At 37.9% G+C, this 15,597-nt stretch overlaps 2 protein-coding genes across 5 annotated transcripts; one reads left to right on the forward strand and one right to left on the reverse strand.

The window, feature by feature from the left end:
* The first annotated feature begins 39 nt into the window (after positions 1 to 39).
* On the forward strand, positions 40 to 6,664 carry LOC309493503 (uncharacterized protein). Of its 3 annotated transcripts, XM_082162663.1 has the most exons (7): positions 40 to 399; positions 905 to 1,100; positions 1,176 to 1,252; positions 1,342 to 1,420; positions 3,505 to 5,282; positions 5,458 to 5,661; positions 5,979 to 6,664. In XM_082162663.1, the coding sequence occupies exons 1-5, from the start codon at positions 235 to 237 to the stop codon at positions 4,671 to 4,673; spliced, it is 1,686 nt and encodes a 561-aa protein (XP_082018789.1). In that variant the 5' UTR covers positions 40 to 234; the 3' UTR covers positions 4,674 to 5,282; positions 5,458 to 5,661; positions 5,979 to 6,664. The 3 variants fall into 3 exon arrangements, with proteins under 3 accessions (XP_082018789.1, XP_082018788.1, XP_082018790.1); XM_082162662.1 differs by having other exon boundaries at positions 5,458 to 6,664; XM_082162664.1 differs by lacking the exons at positions 5,458 to 5,661; positions 5,979 to 6,664 and having other exon boundaries at positions 44 to 399; positions 908 to 1,100; positions 3,505 to 4,809.
* A 679-nt stretch (positions 6,665 to 7,343) lies between these two features.
* On the reverse strand, positions 7,344 to 12,920 carry pnp5a (purine nucleoside phosphorylase 5a). 2 transcript variants are annotated; one of them, XM_082148806.1, is made up of 6 exons: positions 12,717 to 12,920; positions 10,636 to 10,805; positions 10,445 to 10,548; positions 9,796 to 9,971; positions 9,123 to 9,313; positions 7,344 to 8,224 (listed from the first exon to the last, which is right to left on the reverse strand). In XM_082148806.1, the coding sequence occupies exons 1-6, from the start codon at positions 12,737 to 12,739 to the stop codon at positions 8,007 to 8,009; spliced, it is 882 nt and encodes a 293-aa protein (XP_082004932.1). In that variant the 5' UTR covers positions 12,740 to 12,920; the 3' UTR covers positions 7,344 to 8,006. The 2 variants fall into 2 exon arrangements, with proteins under 2 accessions (XP_082004932.1, XP_082004933.1); XM_082148807.1 differs by lacking the exon at positions 12,717 to 12,920 and having other exon boundaries at positions 10,636 to 11,148.
* Positions 12,921 to 15,597: the final 2,677 nt, after the last annotated feature.

A 15,597-nucleotide genomic window follows, 5' to 3' on the forward strand; every position in this document is an offset into this window, starting at 1 on the left:
TATATATAATGTTTACACTTGTTGCATAAATAAAACATTTGCCATTGCTGCTGATTTATCGATGGTCTTTACATTTTCATGAGGTTTAATAGGTGACTTTTATTTTGAAATGCATCAGGACTGGAAACTGATCAACCATTGAATCCGCGTTCACGTCACAACACAGTAACCGAAGGGACTTTGGCAAAACAAATGAATCATTGATAATAGTCGCCTTTTTTATTAAACATTTTAATGATATATCAAAGGAATAGAAGTATGTCGTGTGAACTCTCTATCCAGAAACAACTGCTCACAATAATGGACAGTTTAGTCTCATCTATAGTGACAGAAATTTGTCAACTTGATATTTTTCAGTCAAAACGTCAAAATGGAAATGCAGAAACTGATATCAAATTGGTAAGTCCGTTCAAATATATCGTTGCTGATGTCTTAAAATTCGTAAAGAATAAGATATTTTATTAAAAATCACCGTGGTAAACATAGTTACTGCTAAACATACCAGTTAATAGTTATTTGAATCGCTGTAAAGTTATAAATAATTAATATGGAATCTCCTTAGCTTCTGTCATTTTGTTTTCTTTTGATAATAAGCATTTTGTTCGACTAATAACTGACTAATATTAAACTGCCACAGTTAATGATGGAACTACCAGATACATTTTATTGCTAATAATTAACGGTAAACTTTTGTTTAGTGTGCTGTTGAAATATTATTGCACGTATTAAAACAGCTTTGTGGGTATTCAATTAAAACATTGATTGAAAATCATATTTTTGAGCTTTGATCATTGATAGTACATGCGCAGTTACATTAAGTTAATCTGTATTACGTGTTAAAAAGTTAGGCAAGCAGAACTTTACCTTCACAGTTATAGTTACTGATATGTGTTGTTTGCTTCAGAAGAATCTGACAGATGCTATAAGGAAAATAACAAACTCAACAGCTGAACACATCTGCACAATCCTTCATAAAGCATCAACTGGACGAAGAAAATATCTTACACAAGTCAACAAAAGCTTAGACAAGCAGTCTGATGGGACGGGGAAACCACTCAAGACCCAATACCCCAATGCCAAAGATGAGGAACACGTCAAAGGTGGTTCTTAACGTAAATAAATCATGTATTAAATTATGTTTTAAATGATTAAACAAGAAAAATGCACTGTTGTAGAAGGAAACCAGGAAGATGTCACCTCAGGAATCCAGGATTGCACCACATTTGGTGGAGATCTTCCTCGGACTGTTGAAGTAAACCACATCCTGCTGTACTTGTTTACAATATAATACAAACTATAATTTGCTGTACATTAAAGTAACATAGTCTTGTATTTATCTAGGAAGAGCCTGAGTTTACATTTGAGGATGCATTTGGTCATGAAGAGGAACACATAGAGGATCAGTCTCCTGCTGTTGATGGTACTGACGGCATGTTTGTGTCATGCACATAACGCACGTGGTGTAATATGTTAATGTGAGGCCTAAATATCCAATATCATATCTATAAACATTAGGGGTGTAACGATACCCTTATATCACGATTCGATACTGAACTCACGATACGATATTATTGCGATTCTCCAAGACATGTGGTAAAAGGTTAACTTTTTTATTTTTTATTTAATTAAAATGCTAAATTAAATTTTATATGGTGTGTGTGTAAATGAATATGTTTGGACTTGGTGCTGATAACCCAATGCACAGGGCAGTAGAGACACCAGAATAACAATATTCATGATTCTGAAGCTGAAAATACAGCATTATTTTAGACGAATATGCTTTCACTGTCACTGACTAGATATATTTAAAATAATGTCGGCCACTTTTTACTGGTAACATCAGACATTTGGCATTATCCGGACCCACAAATATTCCCCCATTGCATTATTATACATTATATTTAACATTAGAGGTCGACCGATAGTGGATTTTACCGATACTGATATTTAGGTTTGATCACCGATTCAACTGATATTTTTTGTTTTTAATGGATATTGGGATTAAAAACAAACATAACACTCCAAGTGAAACAGTGCTGAACTGAAATGTGCTAAATTAATAAATATATAAATATGAATATGTTCAAATGAGAAGTTCTACAGAAAATAATTTAAACATTAAAATGTTACCGGTCAAATGTGTGTTTCTTTAGCGATAACCTAGAAACATAGCCTATGCAAATTTCATAGTTAACACTTTGCAAAAGTCCCATTTGTTAACAAGGATGTATTAGCTAGCTTTCATGAACTATGCATTATGCAATATACGTTTTTACTGCATGTAATAATATTTGAGCAATACAATTGTACCTTGATCATTCATGTTAGTTCATAGTACATTAACTTAGGTAATTTCAGATAAAATCAAAAATCAAAACTCAATTTAAAATGTGTTATGTTGAAATTAACTAAATAACAATGAATAATACGTCTACCACATTTATTAACCTTAGTTAATGCTAAAATTGTAATCTTATTGTAAAGTGTTACCATTTCACATGAATCATGCTTAAAGAAGATGGCCATATTTAAATATCTGCAAAGGCCAGAGCATAAAAATTACATAAATGTAGAGCTATATTACATGTATAGTCTCTCAGTTTTAGAACACTTGATGATTATCTAATAAAAATAATAATATGTATTGTAGTAAAAAGAAAAAAAAGAAATCGAATGCGTTTCTGATTTGTTTATGTTTTGACATATCAATGTTGAGAAAGCAATCACGTCACTAACTTTAAATATAATTTTTTTTCCGGCTAATGAATCCATAAAAGTGATCAGCTGGATATAAACTAATGCAAATAGATGGTAACGATTGTGACATAAAACATTTGGGTGAGGTTTGCGTGTGTTTTTGTCACATTGTTGAGGTATAGCCACTGATGTTATTCCTCTCAGACTCGACGGCAAACATACTTCTGTTCTTTCTCTGCTAATGCAGCATTTAGTCAACAAATGAATTACTTTATAATGACATGGCAATATGTACTTTAGTGTTCTGTATTCATTCTGTATTCTGTGATCTCTGTGATCCGCGCAGTCTCCCGTGTTAACGTAAACAACTCAGCCAGTGATAGTTTGTTATTTGTCCTCTAGAGGTCGCTCTCGCTCTATATAATGCCAGCACTCTGCTCTCCTACTGTGTAATGACTGCACACACGAACTCAGCCGATCCAGCAACAGACACAACCCGGGAAAACTATCGGTGTGTATTTTTGCCAACGATAGTTCCACCAATCAGCTATCGGTACCGATATATAGGCAAAACCGATGAATTGGTCGACCTCTATTTAACATTATATAGTAGTTTAATGTAGTACTGACACTAAAACTCTGAAAACTTGATTTTTTTTCTCACACAGTAATTCTTATTTTGGTCGAACTATACACAATACATATTGTCACTATCCATGATACATATTGTTGCATTTTTGTATTATGATATATTGTGACACGATATATTGTTACACCCTTAATAAACATGCAATGTTCATATTACAGAATCAGTAGAGCCCAATGCAGAAGAACCTGAATCTGTAGACCATCAAAGAGATGAACCAAACCAACCAAACCCCAAAGACGAATCAAATGACATTTCAGTCCAGTTAAACATAGACACACTGGATGTACCCAACATTATCGGAACAGGATTGGATGCAACTACACACACTACTGAAGAAGTGCAACTGAATGCAGAAGATGAGCAGAACACTGTATGCAGAACCTGTGGAAAAACCTTCACCTTCCTCAATAACTTGAGAAGACACCAGCAGAAGTTCCACAGTGGAGAAACACCTCACGCTTGCCAAGAGTGTGGAGAGCGTTTCGCCCGCAGACGCCTCCTCCAAATCCACCGGAGAATCCACAAGGTGGAGAAACCTCACAAATGCGAGCTCTGCGAGAAGACGTTTCGCTTGCCAAACCACTTGAGGAGTCACATGACGAGTCACGGTGACGAGAGACCGTTCACCTGTTCCACATGTGGCAAGAGCTTCACGTTGATGAGCATCCTCAAATCTCATGAGCGAACACACGGTGGCGAGAAGAACTTTGTGTGTTTGCAGTGCGGTTCCCGGTTCCTCACCAAATCTTACCTGGATTACCATCAGCGAGTTCACACTGGAGAAAAGCCATTCCCGTGCAAACACTGCGGGAAGAGCTTCGCTCAGAAGGGGAACCTCAAGGCACACGAAAGGCTGCACACGGGGGAACAACCCTTCAGATGCGAGGACTGCGGAAAAACCTTCGTACACTCAAACACCTTCAAATCCCACAAACAGCTCCACACAGGAGTCAAAGCCTTTTGCTGTGAGCTCTGCGGGAAGGGGTTTCGACGAGGAACGCATCTCAAGACTCATCTACTGACACATTCTGGAAACAAACCGTTCAGTTGTGACGTGTGTGAGAAGACTTTCACTCTCAAGGGGTCTTTGAAGACTCACAAGCTCACTCACACAGGACAGAAGGGCTACGCGTGTAACATCTGTAATAAGCGGTTTACTCAGCCCAGTTCGCTGGGAAAACACAGGCGGGTTCACACCGGAGAGAAGCCGCATCGCTGCCGAAACTGTGGCAGGGCTTTCTCTCAAAGCAGCCACCGTAACTACCACTCGAAGGTTTGTCACGCTGGGACAGGAAGTTCAGCCAACTCGAATGTGGACGAGAACTAACCAGTCGTTCCACCTGTGCCTTTCCTGATTAAACCAGAGTTCCCACGGGTGCTTGAAATCCTTGAAAGTTTGTGAATCTGAAAATTGTTTTTGCAGGCCCTGGAAAGTTTTGGAAAATAAACATACATAGATACAGGTCCTTGAGAGTGCTTCAATTTATTTTGGGCAAGAAGTTTTCTGAAAAAAAATCCATATTATTCCCTCCGATCGGATGAAAGCAGAGAAAGTCTAATGAGGGGAGAAGTGCCACTCAATAAACTTCCGGTTGCAGTTCCACTCTTGTTCCATATGAGGGCGCTCACAGGACGAGTGCAGAATGAATGGAGGTCTATGGCGCTATACCCATCAAAATCCACTTTTCTCAGGATATAATTTTTTGTCTAGTAATTTGAATGTTGTTTTCGAGAGGAGATGCAAAGAAATTACACATTGCTTGGTGTTAGATTTTATAGTCACTTATTTGCTTTAAAAAGTCTTTCAGAATGTAAATGACGTCATACACATCGTACGACCAGAGATACTGCTTTACGGCAATCCTTCAGTCACTTTGGTGCTTTCGCGCTCTGCACTTTCTTTTCTCTCGAGGCATCGACAACACAGCTGTCACAGGTAAACACACAACACAGCTGACACAGGTAAACACACAACACAGCTGACACAGGTAAACACACAACACAGCTGACACAGGTAAACACACAACACACAGGTAAACACACAACACAGCTGACACAGGTAAACACACAACACAGCTGACACAGGTAAACACACAACACAGCTGTCACAGGTAAGTTTTTGTTTTGTTTGTTTCTGGTCCCGCTTCGGATGACACGGTGCCATCAAGCGGCATCTCTGGTCGTAATCAGTCCTTCACTGACCAATCAGCGTTCATTAACAGAATGCTAGCGTGTTATGGGCAACAACAACTCAACCTGTAAGAAATCGAAAGGACATAAGTACTCGTTTATTCAACTTTCGACCTATAACCCATGTTGAACTGGCAAAACCTACAATCAAATCTGAGATTTCTCAACGGCAATCGGGTGAAAGAGACAAATTTAGCCGTCTAGCCCCATTGACTCCCATTCATTTTGCACTCATGGCGAGCGCCCCCAGTGGAACTCTGGTGGAACTACAACCAATAGGACTAAATAGGGCGTTGGAGTGAACAGGCTTTCCGCGCATGCGTTATGTTAAGAGTTTCCCATGTGAGGTACTTTGTGTTGTACGTTGCCATGACGAGGTACTAAACTACTATGGTACCTCAACGTTTGTTGTTGAACACAACAAATGTTTCCCCACATTAAGTCCTTGAATTTGAGGGTATTGGACCTGGAAAGTCCTTGAAAGGTTCTTGAATTTGAAGTTAACCAAGTTGTGGGAACCCTGTTAAACCCAACTGTGCCCAAATACGTGAGAATTTTCATAGATGAACTGCAATTTCCTGTTTAAGTTCTGGATTGGATCATTAGGGTGAATCTACGAAACATCTAAGTCATATTTCACCCTTAACCCTCATCCTAACCTCGCACTTTGTAACATCTTTCCCTCGTGTTTTTTTCTATTTTTAATGCAATTTTTTGTTATTTTTTATTTTATTTACCTTTAAATTACTAGATTTGATCAATAAATAATAAATAAATAGTAATGTAGTAATTTAAGCACATTCTTCACATTCTTTCAACTTAAATTCAAAATAACTCACTATTTCACACATAACCCTTTTAATTCAGCTCAAAATACCTTACATTGGGTGTCTTTGTCGACCTCTTGTGGAAAAATAATAATATAACTTATTACATGGCTTGGTTGAATTATAATGTAGAATGCGGTGTTATTTCTTGATAACAGACCGCTAACTCACCGTTGCCATGAAAAACAGAGCGTTGCTATGGACGCAGGATTCTAACCGTAGAGAAGAGACGAAACGGACTATTTTCTTTAGCGGAAGAAATACAAACGTTTTTAAATCAATAAACTCCTTTTTAAATCAATATTTTGTGTCAAATTATTGATTTATTTGGTAGGTAGCCATGTAATAAGCGGGATAATGTAGAGGCGGTTGTTATAGCGAATACAACCCCTTCAAGCTGATTCAAGACAGCCTGACAGCCTACATATTATTTATCCCTTACATATTTCATGACTCTAGATGTCCTTATATCTCTATATGGAGCAAGTGAGCTCTTCCACTGGGTCCTAAAGTCAGTTTTTCTTCAGTGTGCATTCAGATACACATGTAGACATAATAAAATACTTTTTTGGTAAAGTTTTAGCATTTTTAGTTAGAATTTTGAGCATTTTTATGTTTTTCTCTGTGTACTGAAGCATTCCACGCATTCCATCCATTCCTATGGGGGTCAAATTGACCCGTGAGGGAAGGATTTGTTACTTTTTTAAATTTCAACCACAGAACTCCTCGAATCCATTAAATTATTTGTGTGTGTATTCGTGGTTCAAGTTCGACAAAAGGCCTAGGGTTTTGGACCCCTCTGATGAACACTCAATTTTTAACATTTAAAAAAACAAAAATATTTTCAGGTCAAAATAAAGCCATTATACCCCCAATAAACAAATACATATACAACTTGAAATGTAAAATACTTACATGTTATGTAATTGTCTCAACATAGTCGAAATAATGATTGATAGTGACAAAATAATGAGACTTCATTATATTTATGCAAAATATAATTTATTTTTGATGTTGGGGTGAATATATATTTTATATATATATTAAATATATATTTTCTTCCATCTCAATTTTTTTTCTACTCATCACCATGTCCTCATACCCTCAAGCATTTCAAGCATTGACAGAAAGTTCACCCATAAATGTGTAATATTAAGTTACATAAACAAGAGGGAGACAATAATAATAAATAGCCAATTTTGCTAATAATGTTAAAAAAATACACAAGATAGACCTTTACTGTACATCTACCTACAAATGCTACAAACCAATCAAAGTGTTACAGAGATTTTTAATTTTAAGTAACAAATGGTAAACATTTAAGATAGAAATAAGAAACATTAGTTTATCATTCATAGGAATGTAAAAATTATTTGTATTTTTTCCTGTAAAAAGAGAGAAAGAGGAAAAACACCCAAGCACTCCCATGCTCACCAGATCTATATACATAAGCGCAAAATATCAGGCAGACCAAAAATAAATGAAGACTTATAAGATTCAATAAACATTATAAATAAGTCTGAGTTGAATGGAATTGACCTGTATAACATGCTTTTTGAAACCATATATCCAGTGTGTTTGTTCACAGATGAATCGGCGTTCTTTGGTCTGTGACTGATGTCGGATCTGATCCGAGAACAGTCTCAGGCGTAATTGTTGTTGTGTTCTAGCCGGGCGACTATGGTGGACACCAGTCTCTCCAGCTGCTCCGCTCTCTGTTTGCCCGTCTGCAGAACTTCCTCGTGATTGGCTTTTTCCTCGCTGTCGTAGTCCATAACCGCTTTATTAGTTATCAAAGACAGAGCGAAGACACGCATGCCACAGTGACGCGCCACGATCACCTCGTGAACAGTGCTCATGCCTAAAACAGACAAAGCCTGGTTAGTAAACTAGTTCACATCAGAAAACATGTTTTATTTCAATGTTACAGAAATGTCACTGTCTGCACTCTCATTGGCCACTGGATTTAACTTCATGCAAATGAGAAGTGATGTAGTTTAACTTGGTTACATTGAAAAAAGTTTGAAAATGAATGACTTCAAGTTACTGCAAATTGTTGTCAGTGTGAACGCCCCCTTTGGCCTGTCAGAGAACTGCAGAATTAAACTATAATGGCGTTTACTGATTGGATCTTAAAGGGATAGTTCACCCCAAAAATAAAAATTCTGTCATAAATGACTCGCCCTCATGTCGTTCCAAACCAGTAAGACTTGAAGGGTCTTGAAGACACAAAAGAAGATATTTTTGATATCTTCCATTGACAGCTACACAACTACCACTTTGACGCTTTAAAAAATTCATAGTGGTTTAGTCCAAATATTCTGAAGAGACTCGATCGCTTTATATGGTGAACAGATTTAATTTATTGGTTCTTGCATGTCAAGCGAACATGCTTGAGCTTCTGTTTACCACAATTAATGTGTGAGTTGATGAATGTTTAAATGTGAATAAAAGGAAAGCCTAAATTCAATCGGTTCATCATATAAAGCAATCGAGTCTCTTCAGAATATTTGGACTAAACCTCATATGGATTAGTTTCACGATCTCATAATGAACTTTTTGAGGCGTCAAAGTGGTAGTTGCGTAGCTGTCAATGGAGGGACAGAAATCTCTCAGATTTCTTCAAAAAGATCTCCATTCATGTTCTGAAAATGAACGAGAGTCTCACGGGTTTGGAACAACATGAGGGTGAGTAATTTATGACAGAATTCTTATTTTAATGTGAACTATCCCTTTAAGAGAGGCGTGACAGCTCTTACCGACAGCATCAGCTCCCAGCTTGTTCAACATGCGACACTCCGCGATCGTCTCGAACGAAGGTCCTCCTAGAACGCAGTAAACGCCCTCTCGCAGGAAATCACTGAAGCCAAGCTCTGAACCCACGTCCAACGCCAGCTGCTGGAGTTCTCGATCATATGCGTCAGACATGCAGGGGAAACGCAACCCAAACCTAAAAAAAAGCAATGCAAGTTAAAGGGATGGTTCACCCAAAAGTGAAAATTAGCCCATGATTTACTCACACTGAAGCCATCCTAGGTGTATATGACATTCTTCTTTCAGACGAACACAATCAAAGTTATATTAAAAATGTCCTGGCTCTTCCAAGCTTTATGGGCACCATTTTTTAACCCCCGGAGCCTTTTGGGACACTTTTATGATGTAAAGATGCACTTGTATGGACTTCAAAAAAAGGATGCCCATTCTCTCCCATTATAAAGCTTGGAAGAGCCAGGACATTTTTTAATATAACTCAGATTGTATTCGACTGAAAGAAGAATGTCAAATACACCTAGGATGGCTTGAGGTTGAGTAAATCATGGGGTAATTTTCATTTTTGGTTGAAGTATGCATGAAATCTCTGCATGTCAAAACAGCTCCATGGCGTGAGAGTGTTAAATATAAAAGTTAGTGCCACAACACATATAAACACACCTTTCGTCGTTGGGTCCCGTCAGCGGGTTGTTTCCAGCAAACCCAGGCATGTTGAGATGATCTTTGATGATCATGATGTCTCCTACTTTAAAGTCCTGGTTCAGACCGCCAGCGGCGTTGGTAAGAATCACGGTCTTCACTCCCAGGATTTTGAAGATCCGCATAGGCATCGTAATCTGCAACAGAACAACGATATTAGTTTGAGATGCTCAGAGGAAGCTCACATCAGTAGCAGTTTACACAGACCAACAATTACATACAAAAATGGCACTAATGAAACGTGTGCCAAGTACACAAGCATCAGATTTTAGCACTAAGGCAAGTTTTAAAGTTAATGCAAAACCAACTAGTGTTCTGGACTTCACATTTCATACGGTCGAAGAGTTTATGCTTCAATCACACACAGAACACAATAATTAGATTTTCAAATTAGGTCATTTGATAATTAGATTAATCACGTGGTGAAGAGCAAAAATGGTCATGAGAAATCTAGGTCAGGGTTCTTTAACGTTGTCCAACTTGCGATTTCAGTGATATTTTAATACATAGAAACGGATAAACAACCAGTCTCCTACCAGGATAACTCTCAGTCTAGCTGTTAGACTGACAAAAAAATAAACTGGACGTGAGTATTATGGGGCGTTTGTACCTTTTGAATGGCATATCCCTCATAGAGATGAAACCTTCCCTGCATGCAGACGCATGGTATTCCCTTCAAAGTGCCAAACACCAGTCGACCTGCGTGACCGTGCACTGCAGAACAGAAACAAATGCACAGATTTAGCACAAAATAATGGAAACCTTGCAAGGCAATACCTCACATTATACAGAAACGCTCACCTGTGCTTTGGGGGAAGTTGGGGATGTCTTTGTAGTTGAAGGCCACCGGGTCCTTCAACCCGTCAGCCAGTCCACCCATCCCCGAGCCACACACGATGCCCACCAGAGGCTGCACTGCAGTCTGGGACAGGAGCCAGTCCGCTGTGGATTGGCAATCCTCATAGCTGTAGCTGCGGAGAGACAGTGGAAACATTTATGAGACTACACACACGACTTTAACTAGCTCACTGCATTCCCAGCACACATGTTATGCTTGTATCTGCCCAGAAGTCAAGTTCCTGTGATGGAAAGTTTTAAAAACTAGCCTATCCGATTCTGGCCTGAGGCACTAACATGGACTAACCACTTTTTCCACAGGTGTTGTTAACCCAACATGGGCGATGGCGTCCCGCCCAAGAAACACTATTACTTAAGTATCACTTTCAAAGTGTTGCTAGTGCTTCCCTTAAATTATCAGAGCATCAGAGAAGTTCCTCTCTGCAGTGATAAAGTTTATTAGCAGCCGGTCGGGAGTCACTTCAGACGCAGCAGAGCAACTCAATGGCCAGAAAATACACACTCATTTCAAACTTGGCAGAATATGTTCAAAATACTCATGAGATGAGTGTGTGTGCGCCACAGCGTTCTACATTCTGATTGGTGACGCTCATACTGGCCCGACTCGCAGCTGACAGTATTATCATATTAATCAACAAAGTCTAGACTTATTAAATCACGTGAGTATTTGTAGATTAGAAAGACGTTATATAGGGTTTCATTTTACTCTCCTTCTTTTGTGAGAAGATATTTTCCACAACCTCCACACAGGGGACATAACATTTCAACATAAACATATTTTAAATCATAAAGTAGGAATAGACATTGTCAAACGACACTTTACATTCATCAAAAAATTTAAATTCCATCACATTCCCCGGAGTCTGACACACTTGAACGTCATAAACATAGAATTTACTTACACAAAAGGCATTTTGAATAGCATCTGCATATGTATTATGCATTATAAGATGCCAAATACTGTATTAGGCAGCTCTGAATGGATTTGAATGGCTATGAATTTGATAGCAAATAAAAATATCCTGGCAGATTTTAAACTTGAGCCACTTTTGGACACATCACTACTGTAACCCGAGCGGCTGACTCCTGAAATAAACTTTCTGTGACCGAGCAGCTTTACGATTAACTATGGCCTTTGCAGTTTGGAAAACAGTAACAAATTTATCATTAAAAAAATTAATGTTTAGATTTGCAATTTAATTGTAGCAAATATACATTTTCTATACAACCAATTAATTGTCAAAAAATCTAAAAGAATGTGAAAATAGTCCAGGTCCAAAAAGATATATATTATTAATATTATTATTATTTTTGTTTTTTGTTAAGCTTTTAACTAAACATGTCAGTCCCTTTTCCTTTTAGTTTGATGTATTGTATATCATAGAATTTACAACTAGTAGGCTAATGGTTGACCAATATTAATGGCTGAAAAATTAAGCTTATCTAGAGAGTAGGGTTGCAGGTTATAGTGTCTTTGTTGTATATGATATGTATGTGTGCGTTACGTATTTTACAATTTTATTGTAGAAAATATAAATTTTCTAAATAATTTCAATACAATCAACAATCAACATAGTAAAAAAAAATATATATAAAAAAAAAATCAAAATAGTCAATTTTTTTTTTTTTTTTTTTTAATGCGACCACTTTCCACTGAATAATTAGAAGTTTTCAAAGAAAACCCGTTTAAAATCCGAAACGTCCTCTTATATAACGGCACCGAAACGCGCGCGCACTGTAGTCCAGTTCTCTGGCAGCTGTTCAAGACACAAAGCGCGCACGAGCATCACCACGTGCTCCTCACTGTGACGATTCGGTTAAATGCAATCTCGCATTGATTATGACAGAATGAATGGATAAATGATGATAGATCAGCTTTAACTATGCAACCCCCTGTACTATGGAGCGATTATATTACATTCACCAACGAAATAGAATTCAAACAAAGGATACACTTTTAAAAGACAAAATAAAGAATGCAGAAATAGTTAGATCTGAAAATAATAATAATGATAATAGTATACCCAGTGCTGCTCTCAGGAAACATGTTCAAAATCGCTGGTCAGATCCTTCACAAATACGGAACGGAAATATCAATGTTTCGGGTTCGGAAGTAACTTATGCGACGAACGACCAAGAAAACAAATAACGGAGATAGAGTTCAAACAAATACAGTCAATAAAGCTGTTTAATAATTCCTGAAGTGCTGCGCACGTCGCCGGTGTTTTATAGATCCTCCGTTTCTGCCGCTCCTCCCCGCGTTCTGACGCAAATGAAAAACGGAACGCAACACACACCCCTGGCGCAACGCCCTGACGCATCGCCCCCGGTCAGGGTGGGCCAAGTTCAACACGGGCTCTTAAACACGAGAAACAGCTGATATACTGGAAATGGGTTTTCAGCAAGATTAGATTTATGGATGGTCGAACAAAACAAACGCATGAGACAACAAGTCATTCAAATATTAACACTGGGTCCATGTGTATTTGGCTTAGATAAGGAAATCGTGAACTTAAATCACGACAATTACCTTTTATCTTTGCCAGACCTATACTGAAGAAGTGCGTGGTGCGTAATATCAACAATAACGCACGATATAAGGGTCGTTCCTGGTGCCTTTTTACCATGTAGAAAATTAAACTTTCATTTTTCCTATTATGAATTGTAGGGTGTGTATTTTAAAACAGGCTATGCACAACCTATTAAAAAAATAAATATAAAAAAAAATGGAATGTTGTTGGAATTTAACATATTTTGACCCACTTTGACCAGTCTTGAGTCAACATTTCAGAAATGCCTAAAGTAAATAACAAGTCAAAGAATTCAGTTCTTCAACATTCCCCTCATTTAGGCCACCTCAAATCACTGGACAACGACATGTTAGAATGGTCGAGCACACGTTATTTTGGACCTATATCTAAGAACATGACCAACCAGGGCACCTCAGGAACAAAGGTCATGACCCCTGTTGACCTACGACCTGTCTCAAACATATCACATTAGGTAGAGTTATCCTATTTATATTAGCACCTCACTTCCCACACATGATCATGTCCGTCAAAACAGTCTCAGAGCCACCGATGAAGAAGAATGTTTTTCAGTAATGATTAATTGATGCGATCACCTCTTTCTGTCATTCTGTAACTGTGGCACCTGAGACTGGCATCATTTCAATTCATTACATCACTTATTCTGTTATTTTGATGTATCCTGTTGTTGTGATCCGCAGGTTCAAGGTACACACGTGACTGGATGGCGAATAGATAAGCATAATATTTACAACCTCACCTATAATACAGTGAACAATAAATACACTAAAATATATTTAAAATGCATCAATTAAATGCTAAGTATACTATAAATACACATACATATTACATACTTAATATAAATACTTTTGTACTTTATTTATTCAGAAATAGTTCTGAGGTCCAACTAAATATATACTTAAGAATATTTGATTGTGCTAAAGTGGAACTAGCCTATTGAAAGTATATTTTAGGTACACTTTAAATATCTTGCATTTAAAGACTGATAAGATCATTATCCTTGCTAAATGCTAATAGTGATATTGAACACATTTTAGCATTACAATTAAGAAATGTGCATTGTGCAATAAAAAAGTACTCCAAATAAAGTTTAATTATATTTTTTATATCAGTAAGTCTCAAGTGATATGTCAATACATATGTTAATGGATTTATAGTATACTTAGTATGAAATAAATATATTTTAAATACATTTAGGTATAGTTTTTTTCCACTATGGTATAAGGTAAGGCCTGTTAAGGGCCCTTGTTTTCGTCTCAGTCTCTGTTGTGACTCCACCCAAAAACACAATGAAGAGAAATAACAAGTGCAGAGCTCACTACATGGATGACTCTTATTTGTGGTATTTCCCTGGACGAGCTGACACTCCTCCATCTTGACCAATCGCGTGGCTTCTCTGGATCATGATGCCACAAAACAATCGAGCCTTTTCCTCCAGAGCCCTTGTAGGAATCAATAAAAATGTTCCCACAGCTGACACGATGCCAAGTTCATTGAGCAACAAGTTCTGCAGAACAAGGTCGGGGGGCCCTCGTCATTTCTCACTTTTATGATCTGACGCGATTACACATTATTTCCGAAAAGCCGATAAATCTAAACACTGTCTGAGCAAAGTCTACACACCATGATATTTACCTCCATTGCAACTGTTTTTTGTTTGTTTTTGTTTCTTTAGTTTGACGAGAGAGAGAGAGAGAGAGAGAGAGTCGGGAGACGAGTAAGTAGGTCAAGTGCAAAATGACCACCTGGATCTCGTTGCAGTAATTGCCATGGGGAACCGGATAAAAGCCATCTGGAAACGGGAAGCAAGGACAGAGAGAGGGGGGCTGTGGAATAGTGTGGACGTTTGTGCTGCCAGAGAAGCTGCTTGTGGAAATTATTGGAGAAAGACTGCGTATGAGAGCGCGACTTTGTTTTTGGTTGAGAAAATATTGAATACAAAATCCACACGTTCCACAGCAAGCCAGCCCTGTCTCCTTCCTTCACTACTTTATTGAACTTTGCAACAATCAGAATCAGTCTTGAATGAACACATGAACCTTTACGCAACAAACTGCAGAGATAATAACATTATCCATGCCAGATAATTGACCGTTCTCAAAGACACGCCCCCTTCAGTTACTGACGCAGTGAGAAATACATCGCGGAGCAGAGAGACACGACATCGCGCTGACAGACAGACAGGACAGACCAGCTTACTTTTGATATGAAACAAAGTCTCACCTTTCAAATGTGGTAAAAAAAAAAAAAAAGCTTTTTTTTTTTTTTTTATCTAAACAATAAATAGGCCTACCGTGTGTCTGACAGATCCTCAGTTAAAGCTGCTCGTGAACCGATCCTTTCTTCCTTCTAGATA

Source organism: Leuciscus leuciscus, assembly GCF_965113295.1.
Source record: "Leuciscus leuciscus genome assembly, chromosome: 2".
NCBI lineage: Eukaryota > Metazoa > Chordata > Actinopteri > Cypriniformes > Leuciscidae > Leuciscus > Leuciscus leuciscus.